This window comes from Alligator mississippiensis, chromosome 1, assembly GCF_030867095.1.
Source record: "Alligator mississippiensis isolate rAllMis1 chromosome 1, rAllMis1, whole genome shotgun sequence".
Lineage (NCBI taxonomy): Eukaryota > Metazoa > Chordata > Crocodylia > Alligatoridae > Alligator > Alligator mississippiensis.
In genome coordinates, this window is record NC_081824.1 from 438,893,751 (window position 1) to 438,914,964 (window position 21,214).

Consider the following 21,214-nt stretch of genomic DNA (forward strand, 5'->3'; position numbering starts at 1 on the left):
ACCTATTCAGGTAAACAATTAAATTGGGCTCACCATTTTTGGCCCAATTTAAACCCCCAACACCTCTGCACAGATGTCTGAACATACCCTGAACAGGAGTAAGGTAAGTGACATTCAGTGCAGAGAAAAGAAAGATGAAACCAGGGAATTAGGAGGAGCATTTTCAAAGTAAATTGGGAATAGACTCTGTCCCCATGGTTCAGGGAATTTAACTGACCTCTGTTAGTGAGCTCCTACTGGTTCCTCATATGTTGTTGGAATTTCAGGAATCTGAGAGAGAGCTGGAGATGCCCTTCTCTTGTCTGTGCTTAGCATAATGTTTGCAACTCTTTTCTTTGATGCAGTAATCCATGCCATTGTAAGCTGCAGATTGGATAAATGAAATATGCACTCTACATGGCATAATGCTCAGAGTCATCTCAAAAGTTAGAAGAGGTGAAGAAAAGAGAAGGCCTGTTCATTTAGTGGTGCAAACTGGCAGGAACATAGCCTACTAATGCTTCACATGCAGTACTAGCTTTCTGTTTACTTCCAGATGCAACTCACAGCTTTCACAGCTTGAGTTCAAGGAGCTGAGGTCCTGCATGACTGGCACTAATGACCATATATGTATGCAGATTTGAAGGAAAAAATCTAAAATCACTGTGACTTTAATGGTTTTGTGAAACAAGTGATTTTTCAACCTCAGCTTTAGGAAATCACGAATTTCATTCATCAGGTAGAAACTACTCCAAATATACTAATATTTGGGGTTATTTAACATTACTACCCAAAGATTATGTTGAATAAAACCAGTAACATAAACTGATAAAAATAATTTAGGGTAGTCATAATTAAGCCTTATGAAATACAACATCTCTTACTTCAGACTGCCTCCATATTTGTACAGATAAGAGAGAACAAACTGCACTAGTGGCATCATTAGGGAACTGAGCGTTGACTTCAGAATTTTCTGGCTTTTACTGCTTTATGTCACAACCTCACACAAAAATCCTGACCCTGAAAATTTGGACTAAAAACAACAACAACAATAAATATTCAGTGTTTTAGTCCAAAATATTTTTAGAATTTTGATTTTTGATTTTTTAGTTGAAAGTTGAAATATTCTTGGTGAGAGAAGAAATTGCAACGAGGTCTATATTGAATTCCCTTGTTTTGTATTCTTAAGAAAAAAGATGGGAAAAAGGCATGAAGCTAAATACTAATGTTTGAGTCTCAGATAATTTCAAATCATGTTTGGGGGGATACTAGTCTTAAGTGTAATAAAAAGTATACCAAAATCCTTCCAGGAGCTTCTTGATAGTGAATACAACATTGGATATACCACAGTCTCAGCTACTGCCAGCCTTTCCTCTGCTTGTACCTGTGCAGGCTCTATCTAGGCATGGTCCCTGACTATGAAGGTTATGGCCTGGCAGCCTGCATGTCCTTGCCAGGGATAGCCAGGGTGAAGGAGTACTTGCAGTGTGAGAGCCACCTCCTGGTGGATTCTCTTGGGAATCAGGTAAGGGAGCTGCAGAAGGAAGTGAATAGGCTCTGTGAACATGAAGCCTTTATCAACATGATGCACAAAGAGATCTCCAGCATTATGGAAGAAGGACAGCCAGAGAAAGCACTGGAAGATACACCTTCTCTGGAAGGTAGAAAATGGCAGCTTTTCACCTCTGGGAACAGACAGCACTCCTTTCCTGGATCTGTGGCTGTCCAGCTGGAAAACGGGTATGAAGACTTTGCACTGGATGAGAAAAAGCCTCATTTAGTGGTAGGGGAGGCTAGGTCTTGCACCTCTAAGCATGAATGTTGTGTACCTCCTGAGGCTGTGGGGGCATGGTGACTGCTTGCAGGCAGTCGCAGTGGAGGAGGGGAGAGAGGGGTAGCGAGTGCCAACCGGCAATCACTGACCATCACCAGATGCCACTGGCAGCATCTGCGGTGGTGTCAGTGACAAGGGGGAGGGTGGGAAGTAGCGACCACCCGCAGGCACCACCAACAGCAGCAGTGCTGGCCAATTTCAGCGGGTGCACTGCCAATCTCAGGGGGTCCATGTGCACCCACATGCACCCCCTACACATTGCCAGTGCCCCTAAGGGAGAGAATATTGACATCAGGCTATCAAGAAGTGACAGATGGTGGTAGTTGATGATACCCTCCTGTGGGGAATGGAGGATCCATCTTCCAGCCTGACCTGTTGGCTCAGGAGCTCTGCTATCTGCCAAAATACTGCACCAAGATGTCACAGAAAAGTTGACCAAGTGCATGCAGCCCTCTGACTACTATGCCATGCTGCTCATCCATGTGGGCATTAATGGTATTGCTGGGGTGACTGTAAGCAAATCAAAAGTAACTACATGGCTCTGGGTGCAAGGATGAAGGGGACAGGGTCCCGGGTCATGTTCTTGTCAGTACTTCCAGTCAAAGGTAAAGGTCTGGCAAGAGGCAGATGCATCCTTACGATCAACACATGGCTATGTAGATGAAGTTGCTAGCTGGGCTTTGATTTCTTCAACTACGCAGTGGCATTCCAGGAAAAAGGACTGCTGGGAAGAGATGGAGTCCAACTCATGCAGAGAGGGGAAAATGTCTTCGTATACAGGCTTGCTAACCTAGCGAGGAACTTTAAACTAGGTTCACTGGAGGGTAGAGACACAAACCTAGAGATAAGTAAAGATCCTGGACATCTAGATAAAAACTTAACATGGGGAAGCAATAGTGGAAACCTTAGGCTCAGCAAGTGGGCGGATGAGAATCTGATGGTGTTTAACGCCGATAAATGCAAGGTTCTCCACCTTGGGGAAAAAAAACCCGCAGCATCCTTATAGGCTCAGCAGTGCTATGTTGGTTAGCACTATGGAAGAAAGAGACTTGGGGGTCATCATTGACCACAAGATGAACATGAGCCTGCAATGCGATGCTGCGACTAGTAAAGCGACCAAAACGCTGGCTTGCATCCATAGATGCTTCTCAAGCAAATCCCGGGACGTCATTCTCCCCCTGTACTCGGCCTTAGTGAGGCCGCAGCTGGAGTACTGTGTCCAATTTTGGGCTCCACAATTCAAAAAGGATGTGGAGAAGCTTGAGAGAGTCCAGAGAAGAGCCACGCGCATGATCAGAGGTCAGGGAAGCAGACCCTACGATGACAGGCTGAGAGCCCTGGGGCTCCTTAGCCTGGAAAAGTGCAGGCTCAGGGGTGATCTGATGGCCACCTACAAGTTTATCAGGGGTGACCACCAGTATCTGGGGGAACGTTTGTTCACCAGAGCGCCCCAAGGGATGACGAGGACGAATGGTCACAAACTATGACAAGATCGTTTCAGGCTGGACATAAGGAAGAATTTCTTTACTGTCCGAGCCCCCAAGGTCTGGAACAGCCTGCCACTGGAGGTTGTTCAAGCGCCTTCATTGAACACCTTCAAGAGCAAACTGGATGCTTATCTTGCTGGGATCCTATGACCCCAGCTGACGTCCTGCCCTTTGGGCGGGGGGCTGGACTCGATGATCTTCCGAGGTCCCTTCCAGCCCTAATGCCTATGAAACCTATGAAACCTATAATTAGTATTGTTTTCAGGGAGTGGATAGGACAGTAAGTTAGACACCTGAAATGTTTATATAATAATATGAGAAATATGGGGAAGAAGCAGAGGTCTTATCACAGAAGTATTATGTATTTGGGATTACAGAGATGTGGTAGGATAGTTCATGTGACTAGGGTATAGCCATGGATGGGTATAACTGGTACAGGAAAGATAAGGAAGGGAAAAAAGGAGACGTTGCCCTACATATAAAGGCAATGCTCAGAAGTGCAGTATGAAGTGGAAGATAAGCCTGTTGAAAGGCTCTGGGTGGAGGTGAGGGAGGAGAGCAAGAGTAGGGATGTCATGGTGAGTGTCTACTACAGGCCTCCAAACCAAGAGGAGGGGGTGGATGACACCTTCTTTAAACAAGAGATGGAAACTTCCAGTTCACAGAGATTGGGTCTTATGGGAGATTTCAGGGCAACTGCTGGAAGGGAAACAGAAGTTAATGAGCAGTCCAGCAGGTTCCTGGACTGTATTTGGGATAACTTTTTGAGTCAGATGGTAGAGATGGTAAGCCAAAGAGGGGGGAAGCTCTTTTTAACTTACTGTTTACAAATAGGGAAGAATTAGTTGGGAATGTGAAAGTGGAAGGTAACTTGGGATGACAGTGATCATGAAATAGTAGTTCAAGATCCTAAGGATATCTTATGTGCAACAGGTGACCATCTTAGCTACATAACGATCTTTTTAAGGAGTTGAAATTCAAAAGGCAATCTCATAGAAAATGGAAATTTGGTCATGGTACTAGAGAAAAGTATGAGTATTGAACAGGCATGCAGGAACAAAATTCAGAAAGCCAGAGCACAATTTGAGATGCAGCTGGTAAGGAACAGAAAGGCAATAAAAATGGATTCTACAAGTAGGTCAAAAGTAAGAGGAAGACCAGAGATTCCATAGGCGACTTACGGAATGGGGAAGGCAATCTGGTCACAGATAATGCTCAGAAGGCTGAAGTATTTGGTGCCTTTTTTTTTACTTTAGTTTTCACAAATACAGGCATCTACCAAATGAAAAGAGCCATTGGCAGCAGAGATAGGGAAGGAGACAAACAGCCTAAAGTAATGGCAGAACAGATTAGGACTTACTTAGTGATGCTAGATGCTTTCAAATCAGCAAGGCTGGATGAAATGCACCATAAGGTACTGAAGGAATGGACTGAGGTTATTTCAGAGTATTTGACTATCCTTTTTGGGAACTTGTGAAGGTCAGGCAATGTCACAAATGACTGGAAAAGGGAAAACACACTGCCCATCCTTAAGGAAGGGAAGAAAGAGGAACTGGGGGTGCATAGCTGGTTGGATCATTATTGAATAGTCCTCAATGGCTCAATGTCTAGTTGGGAGGAGCTTGTGTTCCCTAGGGGCTGTCCTGGGGCCAGTAGTGTTCAACATCTTCATTAATTATTTGGATGATGGGATTGAATGGATGTTTAGCAAATTTGCAGATGACACCAAGCTGGGTGGAACTGCAAATACTCCAGAGGGCAGGGATAGATTCCAGAATGACTTCAATAGGATGGATAAATGGTCTACAACCAGTCACATAAGATTCAACAAGGACAAGAACAATGTCTGCAAACTGCAGCAGGGGAAATTTGGGCTGGAGATTAGTAGGAACTTTCTGACTATGAGGGTGGTCAAGCATGCGAACAAGCTACCTAGAGAAGTTGTGGAATTTCCATCCTTGGAATAACTTCCACAGCGTTCAAAAGCAGGTTAGACAGACACTTGACTGGGATGGTTTAATCAAGGATGACCCTGCCTTGAGCAGGGGGCTGGACTAGATAACCTCATGAGGTCTTTCCAATCCTAGTTTCCTATGATCCTATGATAGCATTTAGACATACAGGTAAAAAATCCTTTGTTAAACTGGGATCTTAATGTCCATAGTTTTAAATAATGACATGAACCAAACTCAGTATAGAATGCTATAAAAAGACTCAGATCAATTTTTTCATAGCTGTAGGAATAAATTCATATACAGGGATCTAAAGGTAACAGAATTCATATACAGGGATCTGTCTTATATTTAATTTATGTACTTAACTTTATACATGTATGTTGAAAAACGTGGGCTTCACTAGTCTGAAACATAAGCAATAGATTAGAATTAAAATAATATGTAATTTTGTACTTAGAATGCCTAATTTGTAGATAAAAAATGGCCTGCCAGTTATGTAGTCTGTTCTTACCTACTTTTCCCTGGTGCGAATGATAGAAAATATCTGGGAGCAAGATTTTACTTGAAACAGAGAGTATGCATAGCTTCTGAATGAGTATCTCCCCTGTACCTTGGTTCTGGAGGTAGTTTATTCTCAAGTCTTCTCTTAGAAAAGAAATAATCAAACTTGAGTAACAGACTCCAGGCCTGGTTCAGTCATGTGACCCTGCTTTAAGGCCACATAACAGTCTTTCAAGATTGTCACATACTCGGGGCTTTAACAGAATAAAATATAAACTGTTCTTAAGCTTTGAATATAGGAAAACTGGCAGAATCCAGAGGGAAGTTGTCAAGACGGAACATGACCCAATATAAGATCATGTTCAATTGTTTAACTCTGGGTACAATGTTGAATAACATGGTTAAAGAGGAGCCAAATCTGTAGCCCTTATTTACTTTCAACTCTGTCACTGCCTACTGAACTTGATGGGACGGGACATACCTAAGTAGGGGATGAAACACGCTGGCCAGGACCCTGGCCTCATAAATATTACAGCTTAGAAACTGGAAAGAGATCCTCATTCCTATTAGACAGAATGGGTGTTTCTACATGAGATACTTAATGTGTAGTAGCCTAATAACACTGTGCAGTAAGTAGCATGCCAGGCAAAAACCATACCAATATGCTACTGTGCAGTAGTATTAGGCTCTTCATAAAACAATCATGCACCGGTGCTACTGTGCAGCAACTGTAGTTACTGCATATTTAGTTAGTACTTCATTAAGCAAGTACTCAACTAAATGCACAGTATCTACTGTACATTAATGAATATGCAGGCATGCCCAATATAACTTACAGCAAAGAGAAACCATTGTCCAGCCATATGTCATTATTCCATCCCACAAGCATATTTTGCCTTACTAGAAACTTACATGGCCCTTGTTACCTAGCATCTGTGGTCTCACAAGCATTTGTGGATATTAGTCTCAAAACACCACACTCTGATAGAGAAACATTATTTTTTATGCATGGGACACAAAAACAAAGTTACATGTTGCAGGGTACACAGGAAGACTGTGATATGTCTGAGGTTTTGCACCTAGTCCTCCTGAGTCATCGTCCAGTGTCTTTCCATTAGATGGTTATTTCACTGTAGGGTCTGGCACATTGGGCATTTTTACACATGCAGGCGCTGGAGCACTAAGCACTTTGAAAAGTGCCCGGTGCTGCATCGCTTACAGTTGTAAAAGTGGCAAAATGCACATCAGTGCTGAGAAAATGGCACCAGCATGCTTTTGAACTAAAACACATCAGAGTTGTTTTGGTTCAAAAGGGCGCTGCTGCCATTTTATGCATGCTAAAGTGCATTTCACCGCTTATACAACTGCACGTGGCGCAAGGAAGTTTGCATCAACTTGTGCGTAGAGCAGACTCAATTAATCAAGTCTGCTCCAAAGCAGCAGATCTGTGGTGTGTCATGGGACAAAAAGGTATATGAATAAATGCCCATTAACTCCAACCCTATCATCCATTCTGTGGGCACGTCTACATGTTCATTAATGCACCATAGTTACTGCACATTTAGTTTAGTATTTCCTCAATGAAGTACTAACACTATGTGCAGTAACTATATTTACTATGCAGTAGTGCTGGTGCACAGGTTTTTGTGACAGTTACTGTGCAGTAGCTTGATAACAGTGCAGTAGCTTATTAGCACAGTTTTTGACCAGCACGCTACTGTGCAATGTTATTAGGCTACAACACAGTAAGCATCTTATGTAGACATGCCCTGTGATATTCTCTAAAACACTTGTCTTGGCTTGAACAGGATTGAGAGAGAAAGAAAAAACTTTCATTCTGCTTTCAGCACTGAATTTCTCAACAGATTCACACAGCAATAGCACTGTGTATAATACAACTGGATTGCCAATCTGTGACTCTCAGGGAGTCCACTTAGCATGTACTACCAACAAGAAGTAGGCAATTTCATAACCACTGACCAGATGATTTGTAAAGTGTTTTTAAGTGTCTGGTTCTCAAGTGTCATGGTTACATGAAGAGTTATTGTTACAACCTGCAGAGACTGTTTTCAGCAGTCTGCTACCTTTCTTCAGTCTATACATCATTTATGTGGACTTTATTATCTTAGCAGGAAGGTTTTTTAACCAGTGGAAATTTTACCATCAACCTCAAGGGTAGCAGGCTTGTGCCCTAAAGGAATACAGTTTATCAAGCCTAGCAGTTTCCAGGGAACTGACACCTAAACAACCAGTAAGTGGACTAAGAAGAAAAGAGAGAAAAAAATAATTGGTGGCATTGTTAAAATATAAGGGACTGCATCTTGCCCTCTGCTGAGCTGGTATTCAAGGGGTTGGAGAAATGGTAGAGCAGAGGAAATTTATTCTATCTTGCAAACAGGCAGGACGCCTTCTTAGTGCATTGATAAACTGGGAACAATGATAACATTTACGTACCTCATAGGGATATTCTGATGACTAACCTTTGTAAAGCACCTTGGGATCCTTGAATAAAAGCTGCTATAGAAGTCCATACAGTAATGATAGTATTTTTAAGAAAACTGGTTTATACCAGCCATTTTAGTGAGGCTCTCGGGTGACTTTTGAAATTTAGGCTGCTTACACATTTATCCCTCTTATCTAGATTAATAGCTTGGCACGTTTAATTTGCTCTGACTAGGGGGTAATAAAAAAAAAACACAAAATAAAGGCTGAAGTTGATAAAACTCTTATTTTGTTTGCATTTAAATAGCTCAAAAATAGACATTTTATTTGTTTAGTTTGTGGATCTCTGATTCCTGGCTGGAACTTCATCTGATAAAAATCAGCCTGGGGCAAATCCTACTTAGGCGCTGACTGGCATGAACAATGCTGCAATAATGTTTAACTAATCACCTATTTCTCATCTCCTGCAGGTTTTAGAAAATCATAACTCGCTTTAGAAACGAACAATTACGGTAGCCACAGGGAGCTGCTTAGCAAAAAAGCAGAGATTCCTTCTTTGATCAAATGTATCAGAAGAACAAAGCGACCATGTAAACTGTCTTTAAAATCTAAACAATAACCATATCAATTGTGATAGTAATCCTGTGTTAAAGCTGAAGAGACAGAGACCTGCTATATTGGGACATGTTATACTCCTTCCTGTGTGCTTCCAGTACTTCTTGTACTGGTAACTTAATGCAGTGCCACGTACACACCAGTAAAATCTCCCTCTAAGTTACATGACTTTCAGTTTGGAAAGTAACATGCAGGGAAGGAGAATGAAGTGTTTCAGGATAGCACTGCTTGGCTCTGTAATTGAGCAGCAGAGATGTACCTAGAGGGATTTATCTGTCTCTGAACGTTGGGATCCTGTGCTGCTAGAGTCAACGCTGAACCCACTTTTCAGCAAACGGCTGTAGATAGAAGTCATTTAACAATGCCACATGACATTAAAATATTTAGAGAAAATTACATTTCTAGCTGATAGGTTTATGGCAATGTCTATAGCACTCATTATAGTAGTATCTTTGGCCCAGTTACTGTTGGTATTACCCATTCTGAGTAGCACTGCTCCTCAGTGCTCCTATGACACATTCAGCAGGTGTGTCCTTAGAGGAAGGTACAGAACAACAGGAACAAGGATATCAGAATCCAGCTTTGTGTATTGACATATTGAGGTATGCTTCCTGCTCATCATTTGGCTCTCCCACCTGTGCCATTTTCAGAATAAGGCCAGACTATGAGAGTCTGTGCCTCTTAGCCCACCCTTGGTGATGCATGAGCCTGAAGTCTGCACTGCTTCCAGTCTGGGGAGAAGAATGTGCAGAACTGTGCAGTGTGTTTGAAGGTGGCACTACTGGGCACAGAAGGTAGAGGTCTGGAAGTGGCCTGCGGCGATAGTTAGTACAGCCAAGGAGACAAACTTTCATGACTTCTGAAATCCTTCTTTTCACCAGAGTGAGCTTTGTTCAATAATGAATAACTTCTGATGCTGGATGCCAATAAACTGCTTTGAGTGAGAAAGTATAGGTGTAACTTATATAATGTACTTTGAAAGAATGTTGATGGATTTTGCTTGTGCCGAGAAGATGCTGGAGGATGCATCAGTATGAAAGCTTTCTAAGTGGTTTCTCTTAAGAAGTAAAACCTGAAACCCCTTTAATAGTAATGCTTTCATTGCTCTGCCTGTGAAACAATGGCAGGGGGAAAGGGGCAAAAGCTGCAGCACAACCACCCTTTCTTGCTGCTGCAGGATTTGAAAGAAAAGGGTGATCCCTGGTTGGTTTTTGAATGAAAGGGCATCAGGCAGCCCTCTTCAGGACAGTGGATACGGAATGGTGGGAAGCCACCCCCAGTAGTGTTAAGATGTCTTAGCAATACACCGGTTTTCTGTATTTCCCTAAAAGTCAGCTTTAGGCGGCTCCTCGTGCAGTGTGCTGTATTTGTGGGGCCCCTACATTGAATAGGGAACCTAACCATGCAATAAAATGTTCTGGATTCTACCATGGGCCATACACCTACAAGTTAAAGCATTACAAAATGTACCATTATAGCACCTCAGTCTCTTTTTTCAATCCACCTTGGGTATTTTTTAAATCCATTTTGATCCCTTTTTCCCTTGCCAGAAGATTGTATCTCAGCTGTATGTACCAGCCTGGCTGTGCCTTCATTATACTTATTACTGTTCATCTATAGAAATAAAAAGCTTCCAAGGGGTACAATATACAATACCCAGGTGCCTATGAGCTACATCATGTATGCTCTGTAAATAAAAAGTAATAAACTCCACAACTTCCTGAAAAAAAAACTGCAGCATAAGCTATACTATATATGGATTTAATGAATCATTTAGCTTTATAATAATATATAATCAATCAATAGGGAGTTCATGTTTGTGATTGTTTTATGGTACAAAAACTGGAAAAATATACTAGTGGAAAAAAGCCCTCTTTAGTAAAACATCTTCGGGTTAATAAATTAATTAGCTGGTCACATCCAGCACCTCTTCCCTTATTACTTACAGTTTATTAAAATATTGTATATCTCTTTGTGTGAAGGGAAGTCTTATTTGTATAAAAAAACACACAAGGTAATTTTCAATGGAAAAATATGTTACCTACACTGATGGGTAATTTCTGTATCAAAGGTCTATAAACTCAATGTGCTTTACTAAGAGAAGACCTCCACTGTAATTGTTCACTGTTTTGGAGGACAAAGAGAATGTGATTTTTGCTAGTATTTCACACGTTTCCATTCTAATAGAAAATCAATCAGAGGGAACTCCTTTGATAAGCTCACCCTGTGGGACTTGATCCAAATCCCACATGCGAGGTTGCTACCGCTAATGATAGCAATGGAAGGTTAACTATCAACTTACTGGGTGCAGGGTTAGGTTGTTGCAGAGAATTCTTTGTATGAAAGCTGTCTTTTTGGCCAAAACAAACATGCTTGCAAAAAGCTGAATACTGCCACAAGGGCCAAATCTAGTTAGAAGCAGTTTAGATCCTGTCACTTCATATCATGATAATTACTGCTACTGCTCAATTCAAGTGCACAATATAACTGGGGCACCTGTTTTGAAGTAGTCTGAACTAGGCACATGGTAAACATTACATAACTTGACTATCGACAATGGACCTGATTCTTTCTCATTCAGTCTGTTGTGAATCATTAGTTCACTGATGTTTGGAACTGGTGGTAGAAGATAACCAGGCAACATCCAAACATATGTATAAGTTGAATAATGACCTCAACACTCACTGAGGTTCATCCTGCTATCAGATGCCCTCACCCAGGCACCTGAAAACATCAGAGGACAGAATTTGGTAAAAAGAACAAGAAACTAACTGTACCATTAGATTTACACTTATTTCCTCAGTGATTTCATGGCAACAGGAGCTGTGTACAAGAACAAAGAGCAGTGTAGGCCCAAGTGTATACACAGTCAGTTAACCTTGCATCTTACATTTTTACCTAAGGCAACACATAGAAGATTATCTGGGGGAAATACCATAGAGTCAGAGGTAAATTTTTGTCAACTGTAATACAACATAGAAGTTAAGTGGTGAAAGAATGGCCATCGAAGGCAATGACTAACAGCAACAATGTCACAGGGGAGACAAAACAGCTTTCCCAAGGCATCCAGGCCAGGATAGTGTGCTTCAAAACCTGAGTGTCTGCACACAGGATTTCTATCCAAAGCAGACTTTCTCCCATCCAAACTCCCATCCAGCCTCCATTTAAATAAAGATGCCAACTCCTTTATGGTAAATATTTTGGCCTGGCTGGACTCAGTTGTTCCTACAAAGCACAAAACCCCCTGGACCTTAACAGAGTTAAGGTGCTTTTAGCATTCCTGGTCCTGTCCTCCTTTGCAGAAAGCAGAAGCTAAAATCCACAGCTGTCCTGTTCAAGTGTTAAGATTGCTTTTACACTTACTACCAATTGCCTGTATCAGCAAAAAGTTATATTTCACATCAGAGAGGGGAGGCATTTGAACACTGCACTACTTCCACACACATGCACAGGTAAGTCAAGGAAATATTATAAATGATACATACAGTACTGGCACTTAACTGCCATGAAGTGTCAGTTTGTATCACCATTTGTTACATCAAGAAGAGCCAGGTACTTCTGACCCTGGGGCCCCATTCTTTTCTTACCCTAGGATACAAGCCACTCCTTCTGAAATCAAATTGCAGTTATGTGTACATGAAGGAGGAAAAAGATAGCTCCGGGTAACAAAAACTAGACAGTAATATTACATAATTATAATAATAGCAACAATGTAATAAAACTTTGGGACTATGTCCAATCTGCATTACATTGACCACATTTGTTCCTCAGAATGTGAAAATACATGCTATGAACAACAGTTTTGTATTATTAGGGTATACTTGATACTGTGGTACTTACTCAGTGGGAGTTAAGGCGTGTCAGCAAGTGCTCAGCATCTCTCCAGCTTTTGCTTAACTGCATTCCCTACAATGGGCTGCCTATAGACATGCTCGTTCACGTTACAGCTGACTCCATTAATCGAATCTGCTCTGCATTTTAATTAGAACGCTCTGGTGTCGCCTCGCTGTCACGTGTACTAAGCCCCCACGCATTTCAAAATGGCTGTGGGGACACTTTATCTAAAACCCCATTGAATGAGCTTTAGATAAAGCATCCTTCAGCTATCTTGAAATGCACAGGGGCTTAATACATGTGATGGTGAGCTGTTTTAATTAGAACAGCTGTCCAGGAACTGCTCTACTTAAAACAGCCCTCCCCTTCCCCTGAACTTATGTATAGGCAGCCCATGACTGCCCAAGCCTAAGGTGTCAATAAAGTATCTATAATAACCACAAGAATGCAAACACTTTTTGCTCTTTTACAATTAATATTTCACTGTTTCTTTTCATCAAGGATCTTCATGGTATAGTTTCTGGATAAAAGTATTTAGTTCACTATTATTGTCAGTGCAAAACCCATTTTCTGTTTCATTACAAAATAGCCGAACAGCAGTTATACTATTCTCATGTATGTTTGTGCTATCTGTAAAATACAGGAATGTATGGCTAGGCAAGACCTAGTATTTTTGAGCAGCCCACAGTTTCTGTGCTGTTCAATACAAAAATATTGTAAATTTTGCCAAGAAGTTTTAATGGCTGAGAATTATTTCTTCCCATTAGAGTCAGGAGGCAGGTCTGAGATAAGCAACAGACATCATAGCTCAGAGCAATGGTGAAATGTTGTTTTGTCAACGATTGTTACTCCAGAAATACAAAGTATAGCCTATGGAAAACCAAATGCACAACAGTAGCAGCGACTTTCCTAAATGGTGGAAAGTCTGGCCAAAAGAATGTGTTGTGATACTATCATATTTACCTCATTGAGGAATCAAATGGCAACAGCATTCTGCTAACCATTGCTGAACACAGAACATATGAGAGACAAAGAACAGTAGTTGCTATTAAAAAGTCAGCATTTGTCAACAGCTACCACACACTAGTATTGGACAGACACCCACTATGCTAGGAAATTAAATAGTGGTGTTAAGTATGTGGTTCCTGTTAGCAAACACTGATTTTCTGATGTCATATTCTTCTATTACTTTCAAATATGAGAGTCTTTTACCACATTCTGAGTGCATCTACATGTGCGCTTTTTTGCAGAGTTGACTAATTAGTTCCACAGCAAAGCATCACAGTCTACACATGCGCCAGTATTAGAGCACAGTAAACTAACTAATTCTCCCATAAAATAGCACTGTTGGGGGCAGTGCTATCTCATGGCAGAGTACTTTACTGCACTGAAATACGTGTAGATGGTGACCAGGATTTAAATTGTGCTCGGTCAGTCCAGCCAGCCAGGGATTTGCTCTGCTCCAGCTCAAATTGCTGTACATGTATAGACCAGGAGCAGTTGACTCTGGCATGAACTCCTTCAGAGTTTATTGCTTTGCCTTAATTTCATGTGTAGATGCACCCTCTCTGTATAAAAGGATATCATTGAAAAGAAAGAAAGGAAAAATACCTGATGAGTAGGATGCTGCTGCCTGGTTGGCATAAATGAAACATAATCAGGTGCTTCCCACTCTTCTCAGTTCATTGATATACATATGTTATAATGTGCCACTAGAAGCAGAGGCATTATAATTAACCACTAATTACTGGTTGAACACTACCAGAGTACTGATCTGAAGCCCACAAAAATTGAAATCCACTGTCCTGCTCAAGATCCATACACAACAGAAGAAGCAGTCCATGAATCAACCCAACAGAAGGATTTCATCATCATTAGCAAAATGAATATGAATATTTTTTCTACAATGAATAGCTGATCCCATTAATGTGAGAGTAGGGAATCCCATAGAGTGCATACCTTGCACCTTGAGACTATGTAACAAGGAGATAGATGATATTCCTTTCTGCAATGCAAAGGTGGAGATAGATGGTATGATTGTCCTAATAAATTGCATTAGCATGATATTAGGCTAATGCCTAATTTAAATAGTATAAGTAGGAGAAGGATCTGTCCCCAAATGCCTTATACTTTAAAGCTGTTATAAAGATGCTAATTTGCAGTGAGTAATTTATCTGAATAAATTCATCTGCTTTCTGGCTAGGAACAGACTATAAAATGTTCATATTTGTTCATTACTCAGAATTATTTGTCAATTACTTCAACTTTGGTCTGAAGATTATTCTGTTTATGAATATTAAATAAAATACACAATTTGGATTTCCTACTGCAAGTTATAACCTCTAACTAAATAACATACCTAGCTTCTCTAGTAAACCCTTTGTGAGTTTCAAACTGCATGTTCAATATTTGCAATCATTTGTGCAATGAGTGAAAATGTAAGTCATCCAATCAGAGAACAGAACCAATACAATATGACATGAAAGCAACAGTGAAAACTACAAATTTGATAATTTATCAGATGTTTTAGGCATATTGAAGCATGCAAGAAAAAAATCAATTTTTTGGTAAAAATGTATGCAAGTATTGGGTACACATAGGAAAACAAAAGAGGGCCAACAATATTTTAATTCAAAATTCACCTTGCATACAAATAAATATTCCTGAGGAAAGTTTTCCTCTCTTCAGTCAACTTCTAGTATATTAATAAATTATATGGATGGGGGTATTTTGAATGGGAGCTCCTGCTAGTTTATTTTTTCTATAGCACTAAATGAATTGCTTGATGTTTTCCAGTGGTGGAGTGGCACTGATTTGTTGCTTGAGGCTTTATCACTGGGGTAAGGGAAGGAATGAAGTGGAATGAAATGGCTTCAGCAGGAAGACAAGCAGCCTCATACATATGAAGAAAGACTTAGGAAAACTATGGATACTTCAACAGCCATTTGAGACAGCTTGGAATGAGATTTCGTGTGAGTTCCATGATGGGTAGGAATTTTGTTTGATATGTTTTGAGATGAAACTTAGAAAACACTGTTGATCACATTCCCTTTATGCAGTTTTTGCTACTTGCTTAGTCTTTGTGTGAGCTCATTATACACACACACTGAAACACTTTCTCTCTGTTTTTTTTTTCTTTCTTCCAAGCCTCCCTTCCTTCTTCTGTTATGCTTAACTTACTTGTCCCCCTTTGTTCCAACTGCTGTTCCCTGTCTGACCTGCCAAATGGAAAAAGGCTATTGCTTATTATAACTGACAGACTATTGGTAGGTGGTAGATTTTGTCCAGAGGAGAGTGACGTTGACTAAAAAGCGCTGCAGAATACACCCAGGGCAAATGCTTTACAACGGAAAAATACATGAAAGCAGCTAAGATGTTCTCTAACAGGTTTGCTTAAGCTTTGGTGTAGGGCCTGCAAAAGTCAAGTCATGTAAAATACACATTCTGGTTTATGCAGTCCAGAAATACACACAATGAACTTGCTTTTTTCTCTTGACTGCTGGCTTTTAACTTCAATAAAAAGTTTTCCTAAATTGGCAGTTCTATCTTCCCGTTACCTATTTCTGTCACTATTTTATTTAGTTGTAAACGTTCAAACTTTCTAATCTGGCTGAAATCGAAAGGGGGCAAAATCCAGATTCAGTCACCAAAACAGCTAGCCTGATTATACTGGGGCTACTTCTATGTCCTGACAATCTTCATCGCACATTTCTCATTAGACTGCTAGTTTCTTTTAGGTTGGACAAAAATGAACCCTAATCTCTTCTGTTTTACATCAGCAAAACCCAAAAAGCTATTGGTACAGCACCTTTGCAAAACAACTGAACTAAGACTCAAACCTGTTATCTTTACATTAATGATGATATTTTTCCTTATACCCTGGAAATAATGCACGGAGGCAAGTGCCTCCCTTTTCTACTGCCTCTTCTTTAGTGCCATTTCTTGCCTACACTTTTCTTATTATGTGCCCATCTCCTTTTGTTGCTCTTACTTTCAGCCCACCTAATTTTTTACATGTACCTGTATCATCAGAACTTGTTGTAACAGTAACCAGGTGATGAAGTGAGTAACATTCAGGCTAAGACCAACAGACCTAGTAACTGTATTGTTCCTTAACTTTCTGTGCTACATACAATATACACCTCATGGCTACAGGAATTCAATAATATTTTTGAATTCTGCAGGTTGCTCTTTTGCTTTGAAAAAATTGTCAAATCTACCAAAGGTAAAAGGCATATTTTCTATTCTTTAAGACAATAGCATAAAATTTGGCAAATAGCAAATTTAACACAGATCCAGTATCTCCACGTTTATTAAAATATAAAAAAATGAGGTTCTTCCTGGGTGCATCTGCATGAGACACTTACTACAGTTGCTTAATTGGCTACATGAGTGGTGCTATTAGGCTGCAGTGAACTAGTTAACTCTACTGTAGGATAGTACTGCCCAGCACAAGTACTATTCTACAACAGAGCTATTTACTCCACTACAATGCATGTGTAGATGGTGACCGGGGCTGGCTGGGGCATAAGGGTGCTACAATGAGGGCTTGCCTGCCAGCTAGCTCCAAACTGTAGCATCCTTGGGCCCCAGCCAGCCCCCTGCCACACACTAAGCCAGAGGGGAGCAGCTCCGGGCTGGCAGGCTAACTCCTGGGACCCTCTGCCAGCTGATGCTGTGCCATCCCGGCTCAATGTGCTACAATCATGGGTGCACGTGAAGGTGCTGTGCGTGAGAGCAATAAACTCCAGCATGAACTGTACCAGAGTTTATTGCTTCACATAAGTATCGTGTATAGATGTGCCCCCTGAGAACTAAACGTTCTCCTAATTGACTGAATACATCTGATATAATGTTTCTGTCATTTTCAATTAATTTAATCTTCTAATTTCAGATTGCCCTTGTTACTAGATTGGAAAGTTTGAAGGCACTGCTGAAATGAACAATGCTAGAAGCACAAATGTTAGGGTTTTTTTCCCTTAAATGAGAAAGTGCTTTTAATAAATTAAACCCTGGTGCTGGTGAAACAAGCAGCTACCTATCTGGAAATGAGCACCAAGTGTCAATAACCAAAAACAAATAAATGAAAGAGAACCCCAAAAATGTAGGATTGTTACCTATGTTGTGAAAGATAGAGCTAAATTTGGTGAAAAAAAGCTGATGAGATAAGACAGCTGACATTATCTTTTTTTTAGACTGACTTACAGTAACTAGTGTTCAGCCAGTTTGGTTTTTATATGGCCTTGATAGATATATCAACTACAGCAAATGAATCTGCTTTGCAAATAGAAACCATTACCTTTTGTTGACTGTGAATATGAAATGGAGTTAAAAAAAAGGAACATACCATGTTCACACAGAACACAAAAAGAACTATATCAGGGGCATCAGGGAAGGTGGAATACTATAACAACACATATTATTATTGTTATATTATTCCACCCACCTTAATGGAGAACCCTTCGGTGTAGCTACTCCATAGCCTTTCGAATCCAGATTTCCTCCCACTTTCATGGTGTCACAAGGTTTTCGCTGTTCAATGTATTCGTTCATGGTGGACTCCAGGAGGAAGGCAAACTTGCCCTTGGATTTACGGACACGGGCTACTCCCTCGGCTGTAGTCCGGGTGAACACTGATGGCTCTGCAGATTTCATGTAGGTCCACATCTTTTCATATACTGCAATTTTTGATCTCTGGAAAAGATTAAAAAAAAATTAGATACATGCACCAAAAATGTCAAAGCATCAAGCATGTCACAACTCATAAGAGAAAATTACTTAAATTTTATCCTTCAGGTCACTGATGTTTAGTTAATTTTACCTTGATATGAGATTTCCTTTAGCTGCTCAGCTTACTTAAAAGAAACAAAAAATAACAATAGTAATATAACAACAAGCATTAATGTAAAGCTTCTAGTGGCCTCTGGGAACCTTAATAAAATAATTATAGGCTTTGCCCTGAATTTTCAGCTACCACAGTCAGTTTACATTGTTACAGTGTTAAGGAAATTATGTCACTAATACATGCCCCTAATAAACTAGCTGGGCAAAACAGCTCATCCACAAATACTGGATTGAACCCTGAAGTCTTACTTAGGTTTCACGCTCTCTTCAAACTCTCTTGAATGTTCTGGTTTAGTAACAGCTGAGTAGGCACTCTGTGATATAACATACAATATATAATATAAGCAATAGATTCAGACAAACCAAATATTTTTTAGATTTGCTTTTAAAAATATGGTCTATGCTGTGGGTGACAGAGTTGTGGAGTTAGTGACCCTTATCCTAGAGGGTCTTATATCCTATCATTTCAAGATTTTAATTCCATGGCCCTAAAATAGAAATGTATAGCTCATTATGCAGATCTGTCTCACCAGTGAGTCTTTTCTTTGGCAATCCCTCACAGTTGAGGATGACTGTCTTATCTGTGTGTCCAAAGATGGCTGTGATGCCTATCCAGGATCAACAGACTTGAATGCAGCTTGGACATGCGTTTCTGTGTGGGGTGGGTAGTGCTGGATTCTTGATTTGGTCTGCGACATGCTGGTTCTGCCACTCCTGCTTTTCCATCTCCTGTTGTTGTTAGGTTTCAATGTACTGAGATCCCTATGACAGACTCTTCCTCCATTTGGGGAGGTTCTGGGTGATAGTTTCCCACAAGTTGACACTGCTGTTTTAAGTTGGCCTTAAGGATGTCCCTGAAGCTCTTTCTCTTCCCTCTTGAGCGTATGCCTTGGCTGAGCTGGGAAAATAAACTTGCTTCAGGAGTCTGGAATCAAACATCTGGATGATAGGTTGGGCCAATGACATTAAAGTCATTAAATGTCCTCATTAAAGTCAGATGATCATTGCCTCAGTACTTGTGGTGTTGCTAAAGTTGGTGCATCTATCTTCCCACTGAATTTGGACGATCTTCCACAGGAAACACTGATGGTATTTCTCCCACAACTTTACATGTCTTTTGTGTGTTGTCTATGTCTCTGTTCCATGCAGCATGGTGAGGCTCATGACTGCTTGATAAACTATAAGCTTGGTTTTGGATCTGATGTCACAATGTTTGAATACCTGTTTCTTTAGACATCAAAAGGCTGCACTTGCACATCTGAAGCGATGTTGGATTTCTTTGTCAATGTTAGCCTTCTGCGAGAAATGGTTTCTGAGGTACAGGAAATACTCACGGTTCTCCAGAGTCTCATTGTGGGTCTGGATCACCAGAGCTGAGGACTGTCCATTAGGAGCTTGTTGGTGGAAGACCTTAGTCTTCTGAATGTTAAGTGTCAGTCCCATCTTCTTGAATGCCTTCGTAAAGACGTCGATGATTGCTGAAGCACACATTACAGCATCATCACTGTACTGGAGTCCAATGATTGAGGTCAGGGTAGTCTTGGTTTTGGCTCAGAGTCAGCTGAGGTTAATTAGCTTACCATCCATTTGGTAGTTTAGCTCTGCTTTGGCAGGAAGCTTGTTGGTGGTCAGATGCAGCATTGTGGCAAAGAATATTGAGAAGACTGTTGGAGTGGTAACACAGCCTTGCTTAACTCCTATTTTAACCTCAAAGGCTGTGTCCAGACAAGCATGGATGTGTGCTATGTGGCACCACAGACCCACCTGTAGCACTACGCACTGCACATGGGGTTTTTTTTGACTGCAGGAGATCCCAGGGTCAAAAAAACTCACGCTGAAAAAAACAAGGTAACATACATGGCGGCAGTGCGCGCTCCCCAGAACCAGAGTCTGGCCAGTCAGAGCCATGCTCTGGCTGCTGGCCAGGCTTTTTGCTGTGGCTGCAGCCCTGGGAGACCCCAGGGACCCCAAGTAAGGCTGCTGGGGACAGCAAAGTTCCTGGCCCCAGCCGCCCCTACCCCACCCATAGTAGCTTGCCATACAGCAGAAAATGTGTAGCACGAGTCGCTCCCCAGGGACAAGTAGCAGTGTCCCTGAAGAAACAAACACCCATGCTCATCTGGATGCAGCCAAAGGGATCTGTGATAGATCCATTACTGAGAATCACTGCTCGCATTCTGTCATGGAGCAAGCAAAGAATGGCGTCAAATTCTAGTGGGCATTCATACTTCAGAAGGATCCCCCACAACATTTCTCAGCTGACATTCAAAACCTTTAATGAGATCAAAGAAGGCCAGGTAGAGAGGCTTATGTTGTTCCCAGCATTTGTCCTGCAGCTGGTGTACTGTGAAGATCATGTCAGTGGTGCCTCTGATGCCCTAAACTCATGCTATAGATTCTGGGAGGAACTTTTCAGCAAGTGGAAGGTGGTGGTTCAGGAGGGTTCTCACAATGATCTTTCTAGGGTGGACAGCAAGGCAATTCTGCAGTCAGACTTGTCTTTTTTCTTGAAGATTGTCACAATCATGGCATCTTTGAGGTTGTCTGGGATCTCTTCATCATTCCAGATCTTTAAGATGAGGGCATGAAGCAGTGATGTGACCTCTTCTCCTTCCTGGTTAAAGATTTCAGTGGGGATTCCATCTGTTCCAGATGCCTTGTTGTTCTTCATCTGCTTGATGGCTTTCCTCACCTCATCAAAGGTTGGAGAGATTCTGAGATCT

General features: G+C 41.0%; 1 protein-coding gene across 2 annotated transcripts in view; it reads right to left on the bottom strand.

The window, feature by feature from the left end:
- GRIA4 (glutamate ionotropic receptor AMPA type subunit 4) overlaps positions 1–21,214 on the bottom strand; it is a 381,681-nt gene that overhangs the window by 45,368 nt on the left and 315,099 nt on the right. For both annotated transcript variants that reach the window (XM_006262481.4, XM_006262480.4), the window contains exon 13: positions 18,094–18,341. In XM_006262481.4, coding sequence (XP_006262543.1) covers positions 18,094–18,341 — 248 coding nt within the window. The remainder of the gene's footprint in view (positions 1–18,093; positions 18,342–21,214) is intronic.